Here is a 17,664-nt window from a genome sequence, read left to right on the forward strand (position 1 = left end):
CATGACGTCACTCGACACACACACACACACACACACACAGACAACTTATTCATATATATAAATGTCGATAAGGGGTTACATGATATTATTGTAAAAAATATGATACATGGACCTTGCGGTGCACTGAACGAAAATTCACCATGCATGGCCAAAGGAAGGTGCACAAAGCAATATCCTCGACTTTTAGTATCCAACACAATTACTGGCAATAATGGTTACCCACAATATAGAAGAAGATCTACTGAAGATGGCGGTAAAACAGCAATAATAAAGAAGCGTAACGGTACCACCATCGAAGTAGATAACCAGTGGGTTGTTCCATATTCCCCATTATTATCAAAAACATTTAATGCACACATAAACGTTGAATACTGTAACTCCGTAAAGGCAATCAAATACATATGTAAATACGTCAACAAAGGCAGTGACATGGCAGTTTTTGGCTTGCAGCCCGAAATCAAAGATATCGACGAAATCGTACAATATCAGGCTGGAAGATACATAAGCAGTAATGAAGCTGTTTGGCAAATTCTTTCATTTCCGATACATGAACGTAGTCCAGCTGTTGTTCACTTAGCGGTACATTTACAGAATGGTCAACGTGTTTATTTCTCGGAAACCAACGTGCAACAAAGAGCCCTGAATCCACCGGATACAAAGTTAACCGGTTTCTTTTCGCTTTGCAAAAATGATTCTTTTGCAAAAAAACTGCTGTATACTGAAGTGCCTTCGTATTACACGTGGAATACTAAAAATAAAGTATTTGAACGTCGAAAATAGGGTAAGTCAGTCGACAGCCAACCTACCATCTTCAAAGATACCACGATAGGAAGACTCTACACCGTTCACCCCAATCAACATGAATGCTTCTTTCTACGCCTGCTTTTGGTGAATGTACCCGGTCCGACATCCTTTGAGTATTTGAGAACTGTAAACGGTACTATACATGACACTTACCGTAGTGCATGCCAAACTCTGAATTTGTTGGAGAATGACCAACACTGTGCGAAACGTCAACCCCAAGTCAAATTCGTGCATTGTTTGGCATCATTTTAACAACTTGCTCTCCATCAGCTCCTACAGAGTTATGGGAAAAATACAAGTCAAAAATGTCCGAAGATATACTCCATCGAAAACAGTTAGAGACGTCAGATATGACTTTTGATTTTACATCAGAAATTTATAACTACACTTTAGTTATTATAGAAGATTTGTGCGTACGTATGGCAAACAAACCTCTTCAGGATTTGGGAATGCCTTCACCTAACCGTATCGCTGCTGTTTCGACATATGTAGAATTGGATCGTGAACAAAGTTACAGTACGAGTGATCTATTGTCGTATGTACAAAATAACATTTCCAAGTTAACGTCGGAACAAAAAGACATTTATGATACGATAATGCATTGTGTCGATAACAACGTTGGAGATATTTTCTTTTTGGATGCGCCAGGAGGTACTGGTAAAACGTTTGTGATAAAACTGATTCTGGCATCAATTCGATCAAAAAATGATATAGCGTTGGCAATTGCGTCGTCCGGAATAGCCGCAACATTGCTGCCTGGTGGAAGAATTGCTCATTCCGCTTTGAAATTGCCTCTGAATTTGCATTCTACAGAAACTCCCACATGCAATATTTCCAAATCATCTGGGATGGGTAAAGTATTGCAGCAATGCAAACTTATTATTTGGGATGAGTGCACAATGGCACACAAAAAATAGCTCGAGGCTCTGGATCAGTGCTTGAAAGATTTGCGAGGGAAGTCGAAACCCTTTGGCAGCACATTAATATTGCTTGCGGGAGATTTCAGGCAAACATTACCTATAATACCTAGATCAACGCGTGCAGACGAAATGAATGCTTGCCTGATAAATTCTAATGCATGGGCACACGTAAAACCATTAAAATTAACTACAAATATGCGTGTCCGATTGCAAAACGATGACTCTGGTCAAACATTTTCAGATCAATTGCTGGCAATTGGAAACGGAAAGTTCCCAGTAGACTCAATTTCAGGACGTATACAACTACCTGCTGATTTCTGTAATTTAGTGACGGCCAAAAATGAATTGATTGAAAAAGTATTTCCGAATATTCTAAAAAATTATAAAAATAATAAATGGCTAAGTGAAAGAGCGATTCTCGCACCCAAAAATATAGACGTCCACGAAATCAACAATATTGTTTTGACCAAGATTCGAGACCAGGCAGTCCTTTACAAGTCCGTCGACACAGTTTTGGAACCAAATGAAGCGGTTAATTATCCATCTGAATTTTTAAATTCCGTGGATCATTCAGGGTTTCCACCACAAGAAATATCAACCCACCAAAGCTTTGCAATGGCACGCGACTTGCCGTAAAAAAAACAATGGAAAACGTAATAGAGGCCACAATCTTGACAGGGCCTTTTGAGGGTGAGGCTGTTCTTATTCCTCGCATTCACATGATTCCAACGGATCTGCCTTTTCAATTTAAAAGATTGCAATTCCCAATTCGATTAGCATTTGCAATCACCATTAACAAAGCTCAAGGTCAATCATTAGAAAAATGTGGTATAGATCTTAATACTGATTGTTTTTCCCATGGACAATTGTACGTTGCATGTTCGAGGGCCGGTAAACCTGACAATCTATTTATATGCAGCGACAACTGGACAGCGAAGAATGTTATATATTCGCAAGTTTTACGCAGTTATTTTGTATTGTATCTATCTATCTATCTATCTATATAAAAACGAGTTGTGTGTATGCATGTTTGTTTGTTTGTAAAAAGAGCGTTTGCATATGACGTCATTATTAGTACATACGGCTTTATATATGCACAGACAATGGGAAAGCCAAGAATGTTGTATATTCGCAATTTTTACGTAGTTTGAAACACATATATAAATCTATCTATATTCACAGGTGGGACACAGGGACACAACTACAATGGCGCGTAACTAATATGTCGCGTAACGACTTACACGCGTGGATGGGCTTGGGGGGGCGCGAAGCGCCCCACCAACTAGGTGTTGGGGTGGCACGAAGCGCCACCCTAACAGCTAGTATAGATATAAAAATAAGTTGTTTGTCTGTGTGTCTGTCTACTGACGTCATGTTTGTGTGTCGACTGACGTCATGTTTGTCAACTGACGTATCTATTCAAGCCGAAGCAGCTGAGTTGGTAAAGCGTTATGTTCCAGGTCCGAGAGGTTCCAGGTTCGAATCTTGGCTTTAGCATTAATACAAAAGAAGAAAAAAAAACTGAAAAAGGTATAAACTACAAAAAAAACTAAAAAGAAAATACTAAAAAAACTAAAAAAGCTAAAAAACTAAAAAAAAAACGTAAAAAACTAAATACTAAAAAAGAAAAAAAACTAAAAAAGGTAAAAACTACAAAAAAATAAAACTAATAAAAAGAAACTAAAAAAACTAAAAACTGAAAAAGAAAAATAACTAAAAAAAGGAAAAAAACTGAAAAATAAAGGAGAAAAAGAAAACTAAAAACCGGGACACAGGGAATATAAATGACAACCGGGAAACTCAAAGAGAAATTACAGACTGGGACAGTCTAAGATAAATTACAGACTTGGACACTGGGACACAAATGACGACCGGGATACTGGAAATGTAAATGACGACCGGGACACAGGGACACAACTACAAGGGGGATGCCAGGGGCACAGGGGGATATATAAATGACGACGGGGACACAGGGAATGTTCGATTAGTAATCACCATCAACAAAGCTCAAGGGCAATCCTTAGAATAATCAGGTATAGATCTGAATACGGATTGTTTTTCCCATAGACAATTTTATGTTGCATGTTCAAGAGTCGGTAAACCTGACAATCTATTTATATGCACAGACAATGGGACATCGAAGAATGTTGTATATTCGCAAGTTTTACGTAATTAAAACCATATATATATATATATATATATATATATATATATATATATATATATATATATATATATATATATATATATATATATATATATATGTATATATATATATATATATATATATATATATACTAGCTGTTGGGGTGGCGCTTCGCGCCACCCCAACACCTAGTTGGTGGGGGCGCTTCGTGCCCCCCCCAAACCCCCCCCGCGCGCGTAAGTCGTTACGCGCCATAATAGTTACGCGCCATTGTAGTTGTGTCCCTATGTCCCACCTGTGAATATAGATATATATATATATATATATAGATATATATATATATATATATATATATATATATATATATATATATATATATATCATGAAAAGAGAAATCACCAATGCTACAGCACAAACACAAAAAAAAAAAAAAAAAAAAAAAAAAAAAAAAAAAAAAAAAAAAAAAAAAAAAAAAAAAAAAAAAAAAAAAAAAAAAAAAAAAAAAAAAAAAAAAAAAAAAAAGGAGACAGAAGGAGAAAAGGAAGACTGTTTTCCTAAATTAGTGATTAATATAGACCAGCACTTGAATGAGGCCTCAACCCTACTCATCCACACAATCACATAGGTCAAACAGCATAGCCACACACAATCAACCATAAAGAATAATCCATGGACAGGCAGTCATGTCGTCAATAAGTATAAGTCGTCATTTACCAAACCATAGAAAAAATAATATAGACAAATAATTCAGAGGCAACACCCAACATAAGGGCTCATCAGGAGAATACACTGGCCTATATAGGGTTTCGCCACTCTAAATTCCCTACCCAGCACAGTGTTGTGGCTACCACAGAATATCCATGGCATCCCCGCGTCAGGTATCACCCCCAAAATACATGTCTATGAAAAAAAAAACAGCAAATGTAAAACAACCAAGTAAAACCAAAACAAGCCTATCCTGTTAATATATCCCTCCCTTTAGCAACAATAGGTAAACTAAATATTAAAAATTTAACCAAATCACAAATATTAACACATTGCAAAAAACCTGAATGAACTAAACAATTATATAATTCATCTTTACCATGTGGCTAATTTTTTAAAAATTCCGCTCAAATAGAAACACAATTCAAAATAAATGGCGCTGTGACAACATTTCTCGAACCTCCGAAATTAGTCAAAAAATTTCTTTAAGTATTTCTAGATAATTCTTTTGATATTTATTTAAAAGTTCGTTATAATGAAAACTAAATTTTTTAAATTGCCAAGTTAATTTATTTGCAGAAAAACCTCTTGATATATATGGTTTTAACTACGTAAAACTTGCGAATATACAACATTCTTTGCTGTCCCATTGTCTTTGCATATAAATAGATTGTCAGGTTTACCGACTCTTGAACATGCAACATATAATGGTCCATGGGAAAACAATCTGTATTCAGATCTATACCTCATGATTCTAATGATTGCCCTTGAGCTTTGTTGATGGTGATTGCTAATCGACCATTCCCTGTCCCGGTGTCCCGGTCGTCATTTATATCCCCCTGTTTCCCCCGGTGTCCCCGTTGTAGTTGTGTCCCTGTGTCCCGGTCGTCATTTATATTCCCTGTGTCCCGGTCGTCATTTGTATCCCGGTGTCCCGGTCTGTATATACATTCCTTTTTTTAGTTTTGTTTTTCTCCTTTATTTTTTTCCTTTTTTTTTCTTTTTTAGTTTATTTAGATTTTTAGATTTTTTAGTTTTTTTATTAGTTTTTAGTTTTTTTTTCTTTTTAGTTTTTTTGTAGTTTTTACCTTCTTTTTAGTTTTGTTAGTTTTTTTTTTTTACTTATGTTCTGGTCGTCATTTATACTCCCTGTGTCCTGGTGCTTTGTTGATTGCTAATCGAACATTCCTTTTGTCCTGGTCGCTTTCTCTTTGAGTGTCGTCATTTATTTTTTTCTTTTTTAGTTCTTTTAGTTTTTACCTTTTTTAGTTTTTTTTAGTTTTTTAGATGAAAATTTTTTTTAGTTTTTTCCTTTTTTTCTTTTTAGTTTTTTATTGGTTTTTACCTTTATTTTAGCTTATTTTTCAGTTTTTTCCTTTTTTTTAGTTTTTTTTTTATTTTTTAGTTTTTTTTAGTTTTTTACCTTTTTTTAGTTTTTTCAGTTTTTTTTTTAGTTTTTTATTGGTTTTTACCTTTATTTAAGCTTATTTTTCAGTTTTTTCCTTTTTTTTAGTTTTTTTTAGTTTTTAGTTTTTTTAGTTTTTTACCTTTTTTTAGTTTTTTTAGTTTTTTTAGTTTTTTAGCTTTTTTATTTTTTTATTAGTTTTTAGTTTTTTTTGTAGTTTTTGCCTTTTTTTAGTTTTTTTAGTTTTTTAGCTTTTTTATTAGTTTTTAGTTTTTTTTGTAGTTTTTGCCTTTTTTTAGTTTTTTTAGTTTTTTAGCTTTTTTATTTTTTTTATTAGTTTTTAGTTTTTTGTAGTTTTTGCCTTTTTTTAGTTTTTTCAGTTTTGACGTCACCTGATCCAGTTTTTTCAGGTGACGTCACCTGATCCATCCACAGATCCACACACAGACAACTTATTTTTATATATATAGATATATATATATATATATATATATATATATATATATATATATATATATATATATCTTTCTATATTCACAGGTGGGACACAGGGACACAACTACAATGGCGCGTAACGACTTACGCGCGCGGGGGGCTTGGGGGGCACGAAGCACCACCCCAACAGCTAGTATATATATATATATATATATATATATATATATATATATATATATATATATATATATATATATATATATATATATATATATATATATATATATATATATATATATATATATATATATATATATATATATTTATATATATATATATAAATATATATATATATATATATATATATATATACTATATATATATATTTTTATATATATATATATATATATATATATATATATATATATATATATATATATATATATATATATATATATATATATATTTATATATATATATATATATATATATATATATATATATATATATATATATATATATATATATAGTACAGGGAGCCTGGCGGCTTCGCCACCGGGTTCCAACACTCGGCACAAAGCAGGTTTCTATACATGGATTCTGATTGTCACTTGCCTTCTAACGGCAAACAATTTGAGCATTTTCTTGATGTCATGGCGAAGTCGTGAAGTTTTGATCCTGACCTTTTGGATCATAATTGTGGCAAGTCATCGCTTTTCCTTATTTTCCAGTCTGTAGATTTCATTGTACAGTTTTGTTCATCTTTACCTAAAAAGTTTTTTCCACGACTTTTGCCTAGCCGTTTAGATTCATACATCATTCATTTACTTTCTCAATGCGTTACAGATAAAAAAATGTGTCTTTTCCAGTTTCCAAAGACAGATTGCTTTTCAAAATTTGGTTTACAATTCAATGTGATTCTCACTGTCGTTTGTTCCATGCCCTTTTCTATAGTTGTTGCGATTCTCGCTTTCACTTGTATTCTAATCACATTTATCCGTGCTCTATTTTCATCCATCAACCCCTTAAACATTTTAAATAACCTAAAATTAAAATTAGTGCCTTGGTAAAATTACTTTTTTTTGCTATTGAACCATTAACTTTTGCCTTGGCTTGTCTTTAATCATTGTGAAAAACATAGCACCGAACCTTTGTTTTTAAACAGAGGCTGATGCAATGTCAGGTTCTCGGCTAACGTCCTTACCAACCCTAATATGGTTATTTATAGCTATTTCATTGCTTGTATTTTTTAATGAAAAGTTGAACCTCAACTTTTGTCCCGGTTTGTCTTATGTCATTATAAAATACGTATCCCAGAAACTTATTTTTTTTAACAAAGGCATGGTAGGCGTTGATGACCTTAAACATGTAAAAATCCCAAACTCAATTATTATGGCTGTTATTTTCAATTTTTGCACGTTTTGACTCCACTGTCGCTTATCTTCTAACCCCGTCTTTCTTTCTTCTTCATTTTAGATTTTCCTTACTTCAGACAATTTGTCCATGCCCTTGTGCCCTTTACTTTAGCTACCCTTATTGGCCTAGTTTTACATGACATTCCAGGTTTTAGATTTATCAATTGTTCAGGTGGTGGGACAAAATCTTCTTTTTCTTCTAATAAATTATCATTTATAACTCTTGTAAATTCTCGTTTTTTGAGTCTTGTCTCCTTTGATAATCCAGGATGTTGATTCTCACCTGTTTTGAATATAATTTGTTCAGGGTTTTCTCTTGGTCTTAACTCGTTAGATAGTTCAGGTGGTTCCAAGGCTTCATTTTGATTCTCAAAGATATTTGATTATTCAACCAAGTCCGATTTCTAACAACTATTTCTACTGAGTCTCAAACTTTGGTTTTCTTATTCACGGTTTTTGGATTGCTTTAATCCCTTGTCAAAATGCCTACAAATCATTTTGCAATTTTTAGGCAATTTAATGTCAACTTTTCAATGCATGAAAATCTTGAATTTTTCCACTTAAATGTGGCAATGTCATTGCAGTACCGCAATCATGTTAAGAAAAATGACGTCACTAACATGATTTTTGTTTCCAAATTAAGCATCTCAACGACCCCGTTTGTCTTCCTTTTAGGGGTGACAAAAAATGATCCGACAAGCCTATTTCCTTCTGTTTTTTATGCTTATAACTCATTTTATTATCGTTATGAAATGTTGCTTTAAAATTAGTTTCATTACCACCTCGAATTCGTTTCAACATGGATCCCAACGATAGTATCTTAAATTGGTTATTTCTCTTTAGTATTCACCCTTTAGTAAATCATTAATCTCTTTACTGCATATAACAATCGTAGTTAAAATTTTACATACAATTTCTTTAAAATGTACAATTTTTTTTCGCCTCTTTGTTTCCATAAAGTAAACACTTTTAATGACTTGCGTCATTTCTATTTTTAAAATTCAGAGGGGGGAAGGGAATCCAAAAAAGAGGTCAGTGTGACAGGTTGAAAGTCCGTCCCATGTCAGGAAACATTTTTACACCACTGACTGAACCTAAACTGAAATTGATTCCCTCCTTGTGCAATCAACTCTCCAGGAAGATCTAGAAGAAGGCAAAAGGAATACAAGTGATATCAATAGCCTTTTCTTTATTGATGTTACCGGTAATGCCTTTGAGCTCTTCCAGATCTTTCATGCCAGTTTATTGCACAAAGGTGATACTGAATATTCGAAAAGAATAGAATTAAATTTTTGGCTAGATTAGCACAAAAGCTAGCATAAGCACGTCAAGAAATTAAATGATAAAACAAAAACATGAAAAAAGTTGAATCAATTATTAAAATGGAAAACAAAATAGGGTACAAAAGAGCTTTTGTACCTCATGGTCAACAATTAGGGACACAAGTCAAGTTGGGTATTTTGAGCTCTACGCATATTCAGTCTTGCATTTGGAAATATTAGGGAATTTTATTTAAAAGGGGGGGGGGAGAAAAAATTGGATGATAGACAGAACTAAGGCACTTGTGACCGAAGTTTATGGTAAGGAGGTGACGTCGTGATTCCAATGTAGTGAGTTTAAGTATAACCAAACCTTCATTGTGTCGTGTCCGGGTAGCTAGGAACCTAGCAAGAGGCTATCTCTTCCAATACTAAGAAATATAGTAGTCCATAACTACTAAAAATAGAGTCAACATAGAGTCAACACATACAAACATTTTTGTATGTTTGAGGTTTTACATATGACGTCTGAAAAATAAAGAAGAAAAAGAAAACAAAAAACTAAAAAAAAAAAATAAAAAAGGTAAAAAACTAAAAGAACTAAAAAGAAAAACTAAAAAAAAAGAAAAAAAAAGGTAAAAACTAAAAAGAAACGAAACTAAAAAAACTAAAAAAGCTAAAAAAAGGAAAAAAATAAAAAATAAAAAACAGAAAAAGCTAAAAAAGAAAAGACAAAAAAGAAAAACTAAAAAAAAGAAAAAAAAAAGCAAAAACTAAAAAAGAAAAAACTAAAAAAACTAAAAAGGAGGAAAAACTAAAAAATAAGGAAGAAAAAGAAAACTAAAAAAAGAAGAAAAAATAACGAACTAAAAAGGAAAAAATAAAAAACTAAAAAGAAAAAGGGTAAAAACTAAAAAAACTAAAAACCAAATAAAATAAGAACAAACTAAAAAAGAAAACAAATTAATAAAAAGAAGAAACCTCTACAATTTAAAGTTATCTAGAAAAGTACCAATCCTGAGAAAATGTGCTCCATTTACGAAAAAAGGGGGAAACACATTCGCAACAACAGAATGTTCATGAACTCGTGAATTAAACTGCGTTTTAAACTCATCCCTGCTTTTCTTCTGTCATTAATTTTTTTATGCAGTCAATCGGATTATTCACGCGCTGCTACGTAAAAGAAACTAATTGCCAGTGAAACTATGCTAACCCCCAGAAAAGTGTGTTTACTACCAGTGTAGGACACTACCAATCAATTTAAAAATACTAATATATAAAATCTAACAGCTAACAGTGCAGGTTTTTAGGAGTAGTAGTCCCCCTGGTGTCTAGGGTAGACCTGAGCATGATTTGAAAATGACACGAAATTAGATAAAAAAAAGAAAAGAAAAAAAAAACTAGAAGTAAGACGTGACACTGAAACTTAACCGAACCAAAAATGACTACATATATGAGGGGGCTGCCCCTTTCTTAGTTTAAATTCCTTTACGCCAAAATCGACTTTTTTTCGAAATTATCTGATGATGACTGTTCAAAGACAAGCCATTTAGTTGAAATAAGAAGTATTTCTTAAAGCACTATGAAACTTTAGCATAAAGAGCGAGGGGCTCAGGAGGGAGCAGCCCCCCTCATATATGGAACAAGTATTACTAGTTTTCAGTATTAATATCACTTGTTAGTTTGAGTCGAAAACGTCCTTTTTTTTATCTAATTTTAAACTAAATCAAAGGCCGCAAAACATTTGCCTGAATCAACAACAACTTGATTAATCAATAATTCATAAAAAGGTGTTTTATTTATTGTCATGCTAACTGATCTTTTTTCGGTCTCTCTATTTTTTCTTTGGTCTATTTATTTTTTATTTACATACTCCCCTTCGTTTTAATTTTATTTACATATGCAGGGAAACCAAGTTTCGACAATGAAAAGGGTAAGCCAAAAGAAAAAAAATGGAAAACGTGGGAAGAACCGTCAAACAACGATATATCCAGATGAACCGGTCCAAGAATCCTTGTTTCATTAGGGATTTCATTAGGACTTATAAAATTAAATAAAAAAAACAAGTTTTTTTAACTGCAAGTAAGGAGCAACACTAAAACTTAAAACGAACAGAAATTGCTCCGTTTATGAAAAAGGTTGTCCCCTCCTCAACGCCTCGCTCTTTATGCTGAAGTTTGACTCTTTGTCACAGCTATACTTTTTAAAACAATAAAAACTTTAGCATAAAGAGCAGGTGTTTAGGAGGGGACAACCCCTTACATATACCGAACAATTTTTGTTCTTTTTAAGTTCTAATGTCGCTCCTTACTTGCAGTTAAAAAATTTTTTTTTTAATTTCAGAACATTTTGGAAGTAATGCATGTTTTGATTTTGGCTCACCGCACATGAATAATCAAAACGAAAGTTGTGCATTAATTTTTTTTTCCGAAATATCTTTCTCATAGTTTTGATTGGAGCATTTTGATAAAACAAAGGGGCGGGGGAGGAGGCCTAGTTACCCTCCAATTTTTTGTTACTTAAAAATGCGACTAGAAATTTTTAATTTTTTAGAAACTTTTTTGTTCGTAATAAATATTCGTAACTTACGAATTAACTTACGTAATGAACTTCTATATTTGTGTATTTTCATTACGTCTATGAGGGGGTTCGCCCCCTCGTCAATACCTCGCTCTTTACACTCTAGCCTGAATTTTGTCCAAAATCTTTAGAATGACCCCTGAATCACAAAGGCCGTAGAATAAATAGTTGAAATTGCTAAACATACTTTAGTGAAAAGAGCAAAGTATTGTGGAGGAGACGAATTCCCTTATGTACGTATTTTTTCTGTTCATTTTAGGTTTAAATGGTGCTCATTACTTCTAGTTGAGAAAAAATATTTATTTTCTCATTTTTTTTTTAATAATTCTAGAAAATCCTGCGCCCCCTTCATGGAAATTATCTTCCCTCGTGAGGAATTCCTCCATAGAAGGATCCTCTCACGAAACCCCCTCCCCCCGGCCCACCCCCCCCCCCCCCCACCCAAACGCAAAATATTCCCCTGAAAACTTCTGTACACTTCATAATAACCATCACTATATGTAAACAATGGTCAAAGTTTATTACTTGCAGTCCCTCCCCCAGTGACTGTGAGGGATTAAGTCGTCCCCAAAGACATAGTTATTAGGTTTTTGACTAAGTTGATTAGAATGGCTAAATTGGCAAAATATTGATCCGGTGACTTTGGGGGGGGAATGTGCGTGGGAGGGGACATAGGTGCCCTCCAATTTTTTCACTTAAAAAAGCCATTAGAACTTTTAATTTCCGTTAGAATGAGCCCTTTCACGAGAATCTAGGACTGCTGGCTTGATACGATCACCCCTGGAAAAAAAAAACAAACAAACAAATAAACACGCAACCGTGATCGGTCTTATGGCAAAAAATATACTAAGTTCCATATTTTTGTAGATAGGAGCTTGAAACGTCTACAGTAGGGTTCTCTGGTAGGCTGAATTTGATGGTGTGATTTTCGTTACAATTCTATGACTTTAAGGGGGTATTTCTACCCATTTTTTTAAATAAGGCAAATTTTCTCAGGCTCGTAACTTTTGATGGGTAAGATTAAACCTGATGAAACTTGATATATTAAAATCAGGATTAAAATGTGATTCCTTTGGTGTAACTACTGGTATCAACATTCCATTTTTTTTTAGTTTCGGTTACTATTGAGCCGGGCCGCTCCTTACTACAGTTCGTTACCACGAACTGTTTGATACAGAACCACTGTAGAACGTTGACCTCCCCTTTCCTACTTGAAAAAAGCTTCGATTGAGACCTTTTATAAGCTGATTAAGAAATTTATATTCTTAATCAACACATTAAATGACAGCACCACATGCGAATCGTGCAAAAGTGGAAAATTGTATTTGTTGTTAATCACGAATGACTGCTGAATCACAAAGACTTTTAATTAGAATAAATAGCGCTCTTAAAATCACTAAAAAAAAAATTTGCGTAAAGAGCGAAGTATTGACGAGGGGGCAACTCCTTCTTATGCGTAATACTTTCTGTTCATTTTAAATTTTAATGTTGCTCCTTACGTTCATTAAAAAAAAAATTATTGAATTTCTGATCGTTGGGAAATCCAGCTCCCTCTCCATGGAATGTTCTCTTCTCCATTAAAAATTCCTCTATGGAAAGATCTTCCCACTTAACCTCCCTGACATACCCTTCATAACACAGGAAACCGATGAAAACGTCTGTTTACTTCCCAATAACCAATACTATATGTAAACAATGGGTAAAGTTTAGAACTTGCAGCCCTTCTCCTGGGGAATGTTGAGTGTTAAGTCATCTTCAAAGATATAGTGATTAGATTTTTCGACTTTGCTGAAAAAATGGCTATCCCAAAACTTTGATCGGGTAACTTTGGGAAAACATGGGCGTGGGAGGAAGGCTAGCTGCCCATCATTATTTTTGGTCACTTAAAAAGGACACTAGAACTTTTGAAATTCCAACCAAGTGAGCCTTTTCCCGATTATCAATGAACACTGATTTGATATTATCATCCCTGGAGAAAAAAAAAAAAAAAAAAAAAAAAAAAAAAAAACGGATAAACGCGCATCTGCGATCTTTGTCTGGCAAAAAATGCAAATTTCCACATTTTTGTACAATGGAGCATGAAAGCTCTACAGTAAGGTTTTCTGATATGCTGAATCTGATGAAATGATTTAATTGATTTTTTGAGGGTGTTTGATTTGATGAATAAATTTGATGAATTTTATATATTTTGAATAAACATCAAAATTTGATTCTTTTGACATCAAGATATTTTGATTTTTTTTGATATAAGTTCGATCTGTTATTACGAAGACTCTGCTTCTTAGAGTTTCAGTTACTATTGAGCTGCATCGCTCATTAGTTACAGTTCATTACCACGAACTGTTTGGTATTTAAAGAGGCATAGTAAAAGACAAAAAAAAAACATGAAAGAAGACAAACATGTGATCTTGCAAAATGGTGGCATAAAGAAAATCGAAAAGTAAAATAACAACCACAAAGTAAACCTGAAAAAAAAGAGTTTCGGATGGTTTATGCGCCAACTCATCAAACGACAAAAACCAACCAATCGGATCATTTCGGCATTATTTGTGGTATTATTCAAATCATTTTCTGGTGTGGGATTTAAGGTTTTAGAAGAATGCATCTTTGATCTTTGAGCAATAACAGTATTTATGAGGAAATTGGGTACCCGTTGCCAAAAAGTATGTCTGTAATAAAATTTAATTCTTTTTTAATATAGAGCTCTGAACAGATATTGGGTATTCTATCCACAAGAGATATTACCACACCTCTTTTAACCCGTGGAGGATGGTTAGATTTGAAGTGAAGGTATCTATTATTGTGCGTAGGTTTTCTGTAAACTGTAAAATCAAGTTTATTCACACTCGCACGTCCCGAAAGCACGTTTTACTTACCTCATATTGCGAAAATTACTTCAAAACTGAAAAAAGTTTGTCTGAAAAACAACTTACGTGTTGTATTCACAAGTAATTTAAGTATAATGAATCATCTCAATTCTGGTAAGGATAAAACCCCAGTTACTCGCTTAAGAGGGGTGTATCAAATACCATGTAGTTGTGGAAATTATTAAATTGGTCGGACCCACCAAAATTTAGGAGCAAGATTACAGCAACATAAAGAAAGTATTGAAAAAGCATTAAAATCTAGAAATAACTCCATATCTTTCGATTCAGCTTTAAGCAACCGTATTTTTGAAAACCATTATGTTCTATTTGACGAAACAATTCTAATTAGCAATGACCTGGGAATCAAAAAAATTGTCCGTGAGGCAATCGAAATCAAACGAAACTTAAATAATAATACATCCCTAAATAGAGACTTGAGTGAATACACACTCAACCCTATGTACACAAAACTAATTATAGAAAATAATCTAATTCAAAATAAAACAAAAATAGGAACGAATAAAAACAAGCCCAATCCCAAAAGAACTACAAGATTAGCTGCAGAACAGGCAAATATCGCAATAAGAAATTATTTCAATTTTTAATAAAAACAGTTAGTTCAATGAATGAACCTTTTTAGCTTGTAAAATGTTAGCTTGTATCACACAGTCTGGGCTGAACTTTTCGTCAAGAAGTAATGATGGCAAGCTTATTTTTAAAAAAAGAATGGATTTTTAACCGAAAACTTTTATTGTAAGTGTTTTATTGTTTATTATTTTCTTTGCTGAAGACGGCCCTTAGATATAGGGCCAAAATATTCAAATAGGTTTTGTTGGTTCACTGTCTTGGGAAAAAAGTCCTCATTATTCTCTCTTTTGTAGTTGTATTATGGAAAGGCAGTGTGGTCTTCGTCATTATTTACCTATTTGTAAAGTGAAATACCCCAATTTTCACATTTTCCAAGAATTCTGGCTTCCCCCTCCACCTCCCCCCAATGTCACAGGATCTGGTCGGAACTTAAAATAGGAACTTTAAAGCACAAGATCCTTCTAAATATCAAATTTCATTAAGATCTGATCACCCATTCGTGAGTTACAAATACCTCACTTTCCCGAATTACCCCCCCCCCCCAACTCCACCAAAGAGAGCAGATTCGGTCCAGTTATGTCACTCACGTATCTTAGACAGGTTTTTATTCTTCCCGTCCAGTTCCATCCTGATCTCTCCTCTTTAAGTACTTTCTAAGATTTCCGACCCCCTCCCCAAAAGCACCCCCCCCAATGACGCTGGATCTGGTTGAGATTTAAAGTAAGAGGTCTGAGTTACGAGGTCCTTCTAAATGGGAAGTAGCATGAAGGTCCGATCACTCCTTCGTAAGTTAAAAATACGTCATTTTTTTAATTTTTGAGAATTAACCCCCCCCCCAATAGAGCGGATATATTCCAGTTATGTAAATCACGTATCTAAGACTTCTGCTTATTTTTCCCACCAAGTTTCATCCCAATCCCTCCAATCTGAGCGTTTTCCATGATTTTAGGTTTCCCCACCCCAAACTCCCCCAATGTCACCAGATCCGGTTGGGATTTAAAATAAGAGCTTTGAGACACGATATACTTCTAAATTTCAAATTTCATTGAGATCCGACCACCCGTTCGTAAGTTAAAAATACCTCATTTTTTCTAATTTTTCAGAATTGACCCCCCCCCCCCAACCACCTCAAAGAGAGTGGATCCGTTCTGGTTATTTCCATCATGTATCTAGGACCTGTTCTTATTTTTCCCACCAAGTTTCATCCCGATCCCTCCACTCTAAGTGTTTTCCAAGATTTTAGGTTTCCCCCTTCCAACTCCCCCCCCCCCAATGTCACCAGATCCAGTCGGGATTAAAAATAACAGCTCTGAGACACGATATTCTTCCAAACATCACATTTCATTGAAGATTTGATCAACCGTTCGTAAGTTAAAAATACTTCAATTTTTCTATTTTCTCCGAATTAACGGGTCCCCCACTCTCCCCAGATGGTCAAATCGAGAAAACGACTATTTTTAGTTTAATCTGGTCCCGGTCCCTGATACGCCTGCCAAATTTCATCGTCCTAGCTTACCTAGAAGTGCCTAAAGTAGCAAAACCGGGACCGACAGACAGACAGACCGACAGACAGACAGAACGACAGAATTTGCGATTGCTATATGTCACTTGGTTAATACCAAGTGCCATAAAAACTGGAGTGCGAAAAAAAGCTAAAAAAGAAAAATACTGACACCCCAAGTGCTGCTGGGGTGCCCAGCACCGCAGCAACACGTGGCAGGTGTCAGTCCACTTGCCGACTGACTAGCTATATATATATATATATATATATATATATATATATATATATATACATATATATATATATATATATATATATATATATATATACTATATTTCGTTACCACATTTTGGTTAATGCTGCTTTTATAAGACCAATTTGAGTAATATTACAAACTTATTTTCATGATCATGTAAACTAGGAAGTGATGAATACAATGGTCTATATCTTGTTTTATCTTGAATGAGAATAAAGATATGGAAGACCCCTAATAAGTCCCTTCTTTTCAAAAATGTTTTAAGTGATTTTGAAAATTACGAAAAAAATCGAATCGTCAAGAGCATAGTCTCTACCACCGAACAGTATCTCCATCTTCAGCTTGCAGTTGAGTATAAAGCAAAAATAAGCGTCTAGAAATATTACATAGGAAATTGATGCAGGAAAGATATACCTTCTGATAAGACAATCCCTGCTGATCGCAGTTTTTCCCCGCTTTTTTTTCAAAAATATGCAAACTTCTTATACCAGTTTAATAATTCCACCATTATGTATCTAATCAACTCTAACATACTTTAAGTTATTATTTAAATTATTATTATTATATAATAATTATTATTAAATGTTCGATGTCCGTTAACTATATAAAGCAACTAACCTCAAAACTTTCGGTGTCAAGACATGTTGTATAATTCGACCAAGAAAGATTGGATTCAGGATGACGAAACCACGTTCCATCCGGCAAACACTCTCTTCTAGCACTTTCTAAAAGGAAAGGTCTTATATTAATTACATAAAAAAAAACTAGTTTTTTTAACTGAAA

General features: G+C 33.8%; 1 protein-coding gene across 2 annotated transcripts in view; it reads right to left on the bottom strand.

Annotated features, from left to right (window-relative positions):
• Nucleotides 1-17,664, bottom strand: part of LOC136025303 (calcitonin gene-related peptide type 1 receptor-like) — a 264,444-nt gene that overhangs the window by 144,948 nt on the left and 101,832 nt on the right. For both annotated transcript variants that reach the window (XM_065701203.1, XM_065701204.1), the window contains exon 4: nucleotides 17,500-17,606. In XM_065701203.1, coding sequence (XP_065557275.1) covers nucleotides 17,500-17,606 — 107 coding nt within the window. The remainder of the gene's footprint in view (nucleotides 1-17,499; nucleotides 17,607-17,664) is intronic.

Source organism: Artemia franciscana, chromosome 3 (assembly GCF_032884065.1).
Source record: "Artemia franciscana chromosome 3, ASM3288406v1, whole genome shotgun sequence".
NCBI lineage: Eukaryota > Metazoa > Arthropoda > Branchiopoda > Anostraca > Artemiidae > Artemia > Artemia franciscana.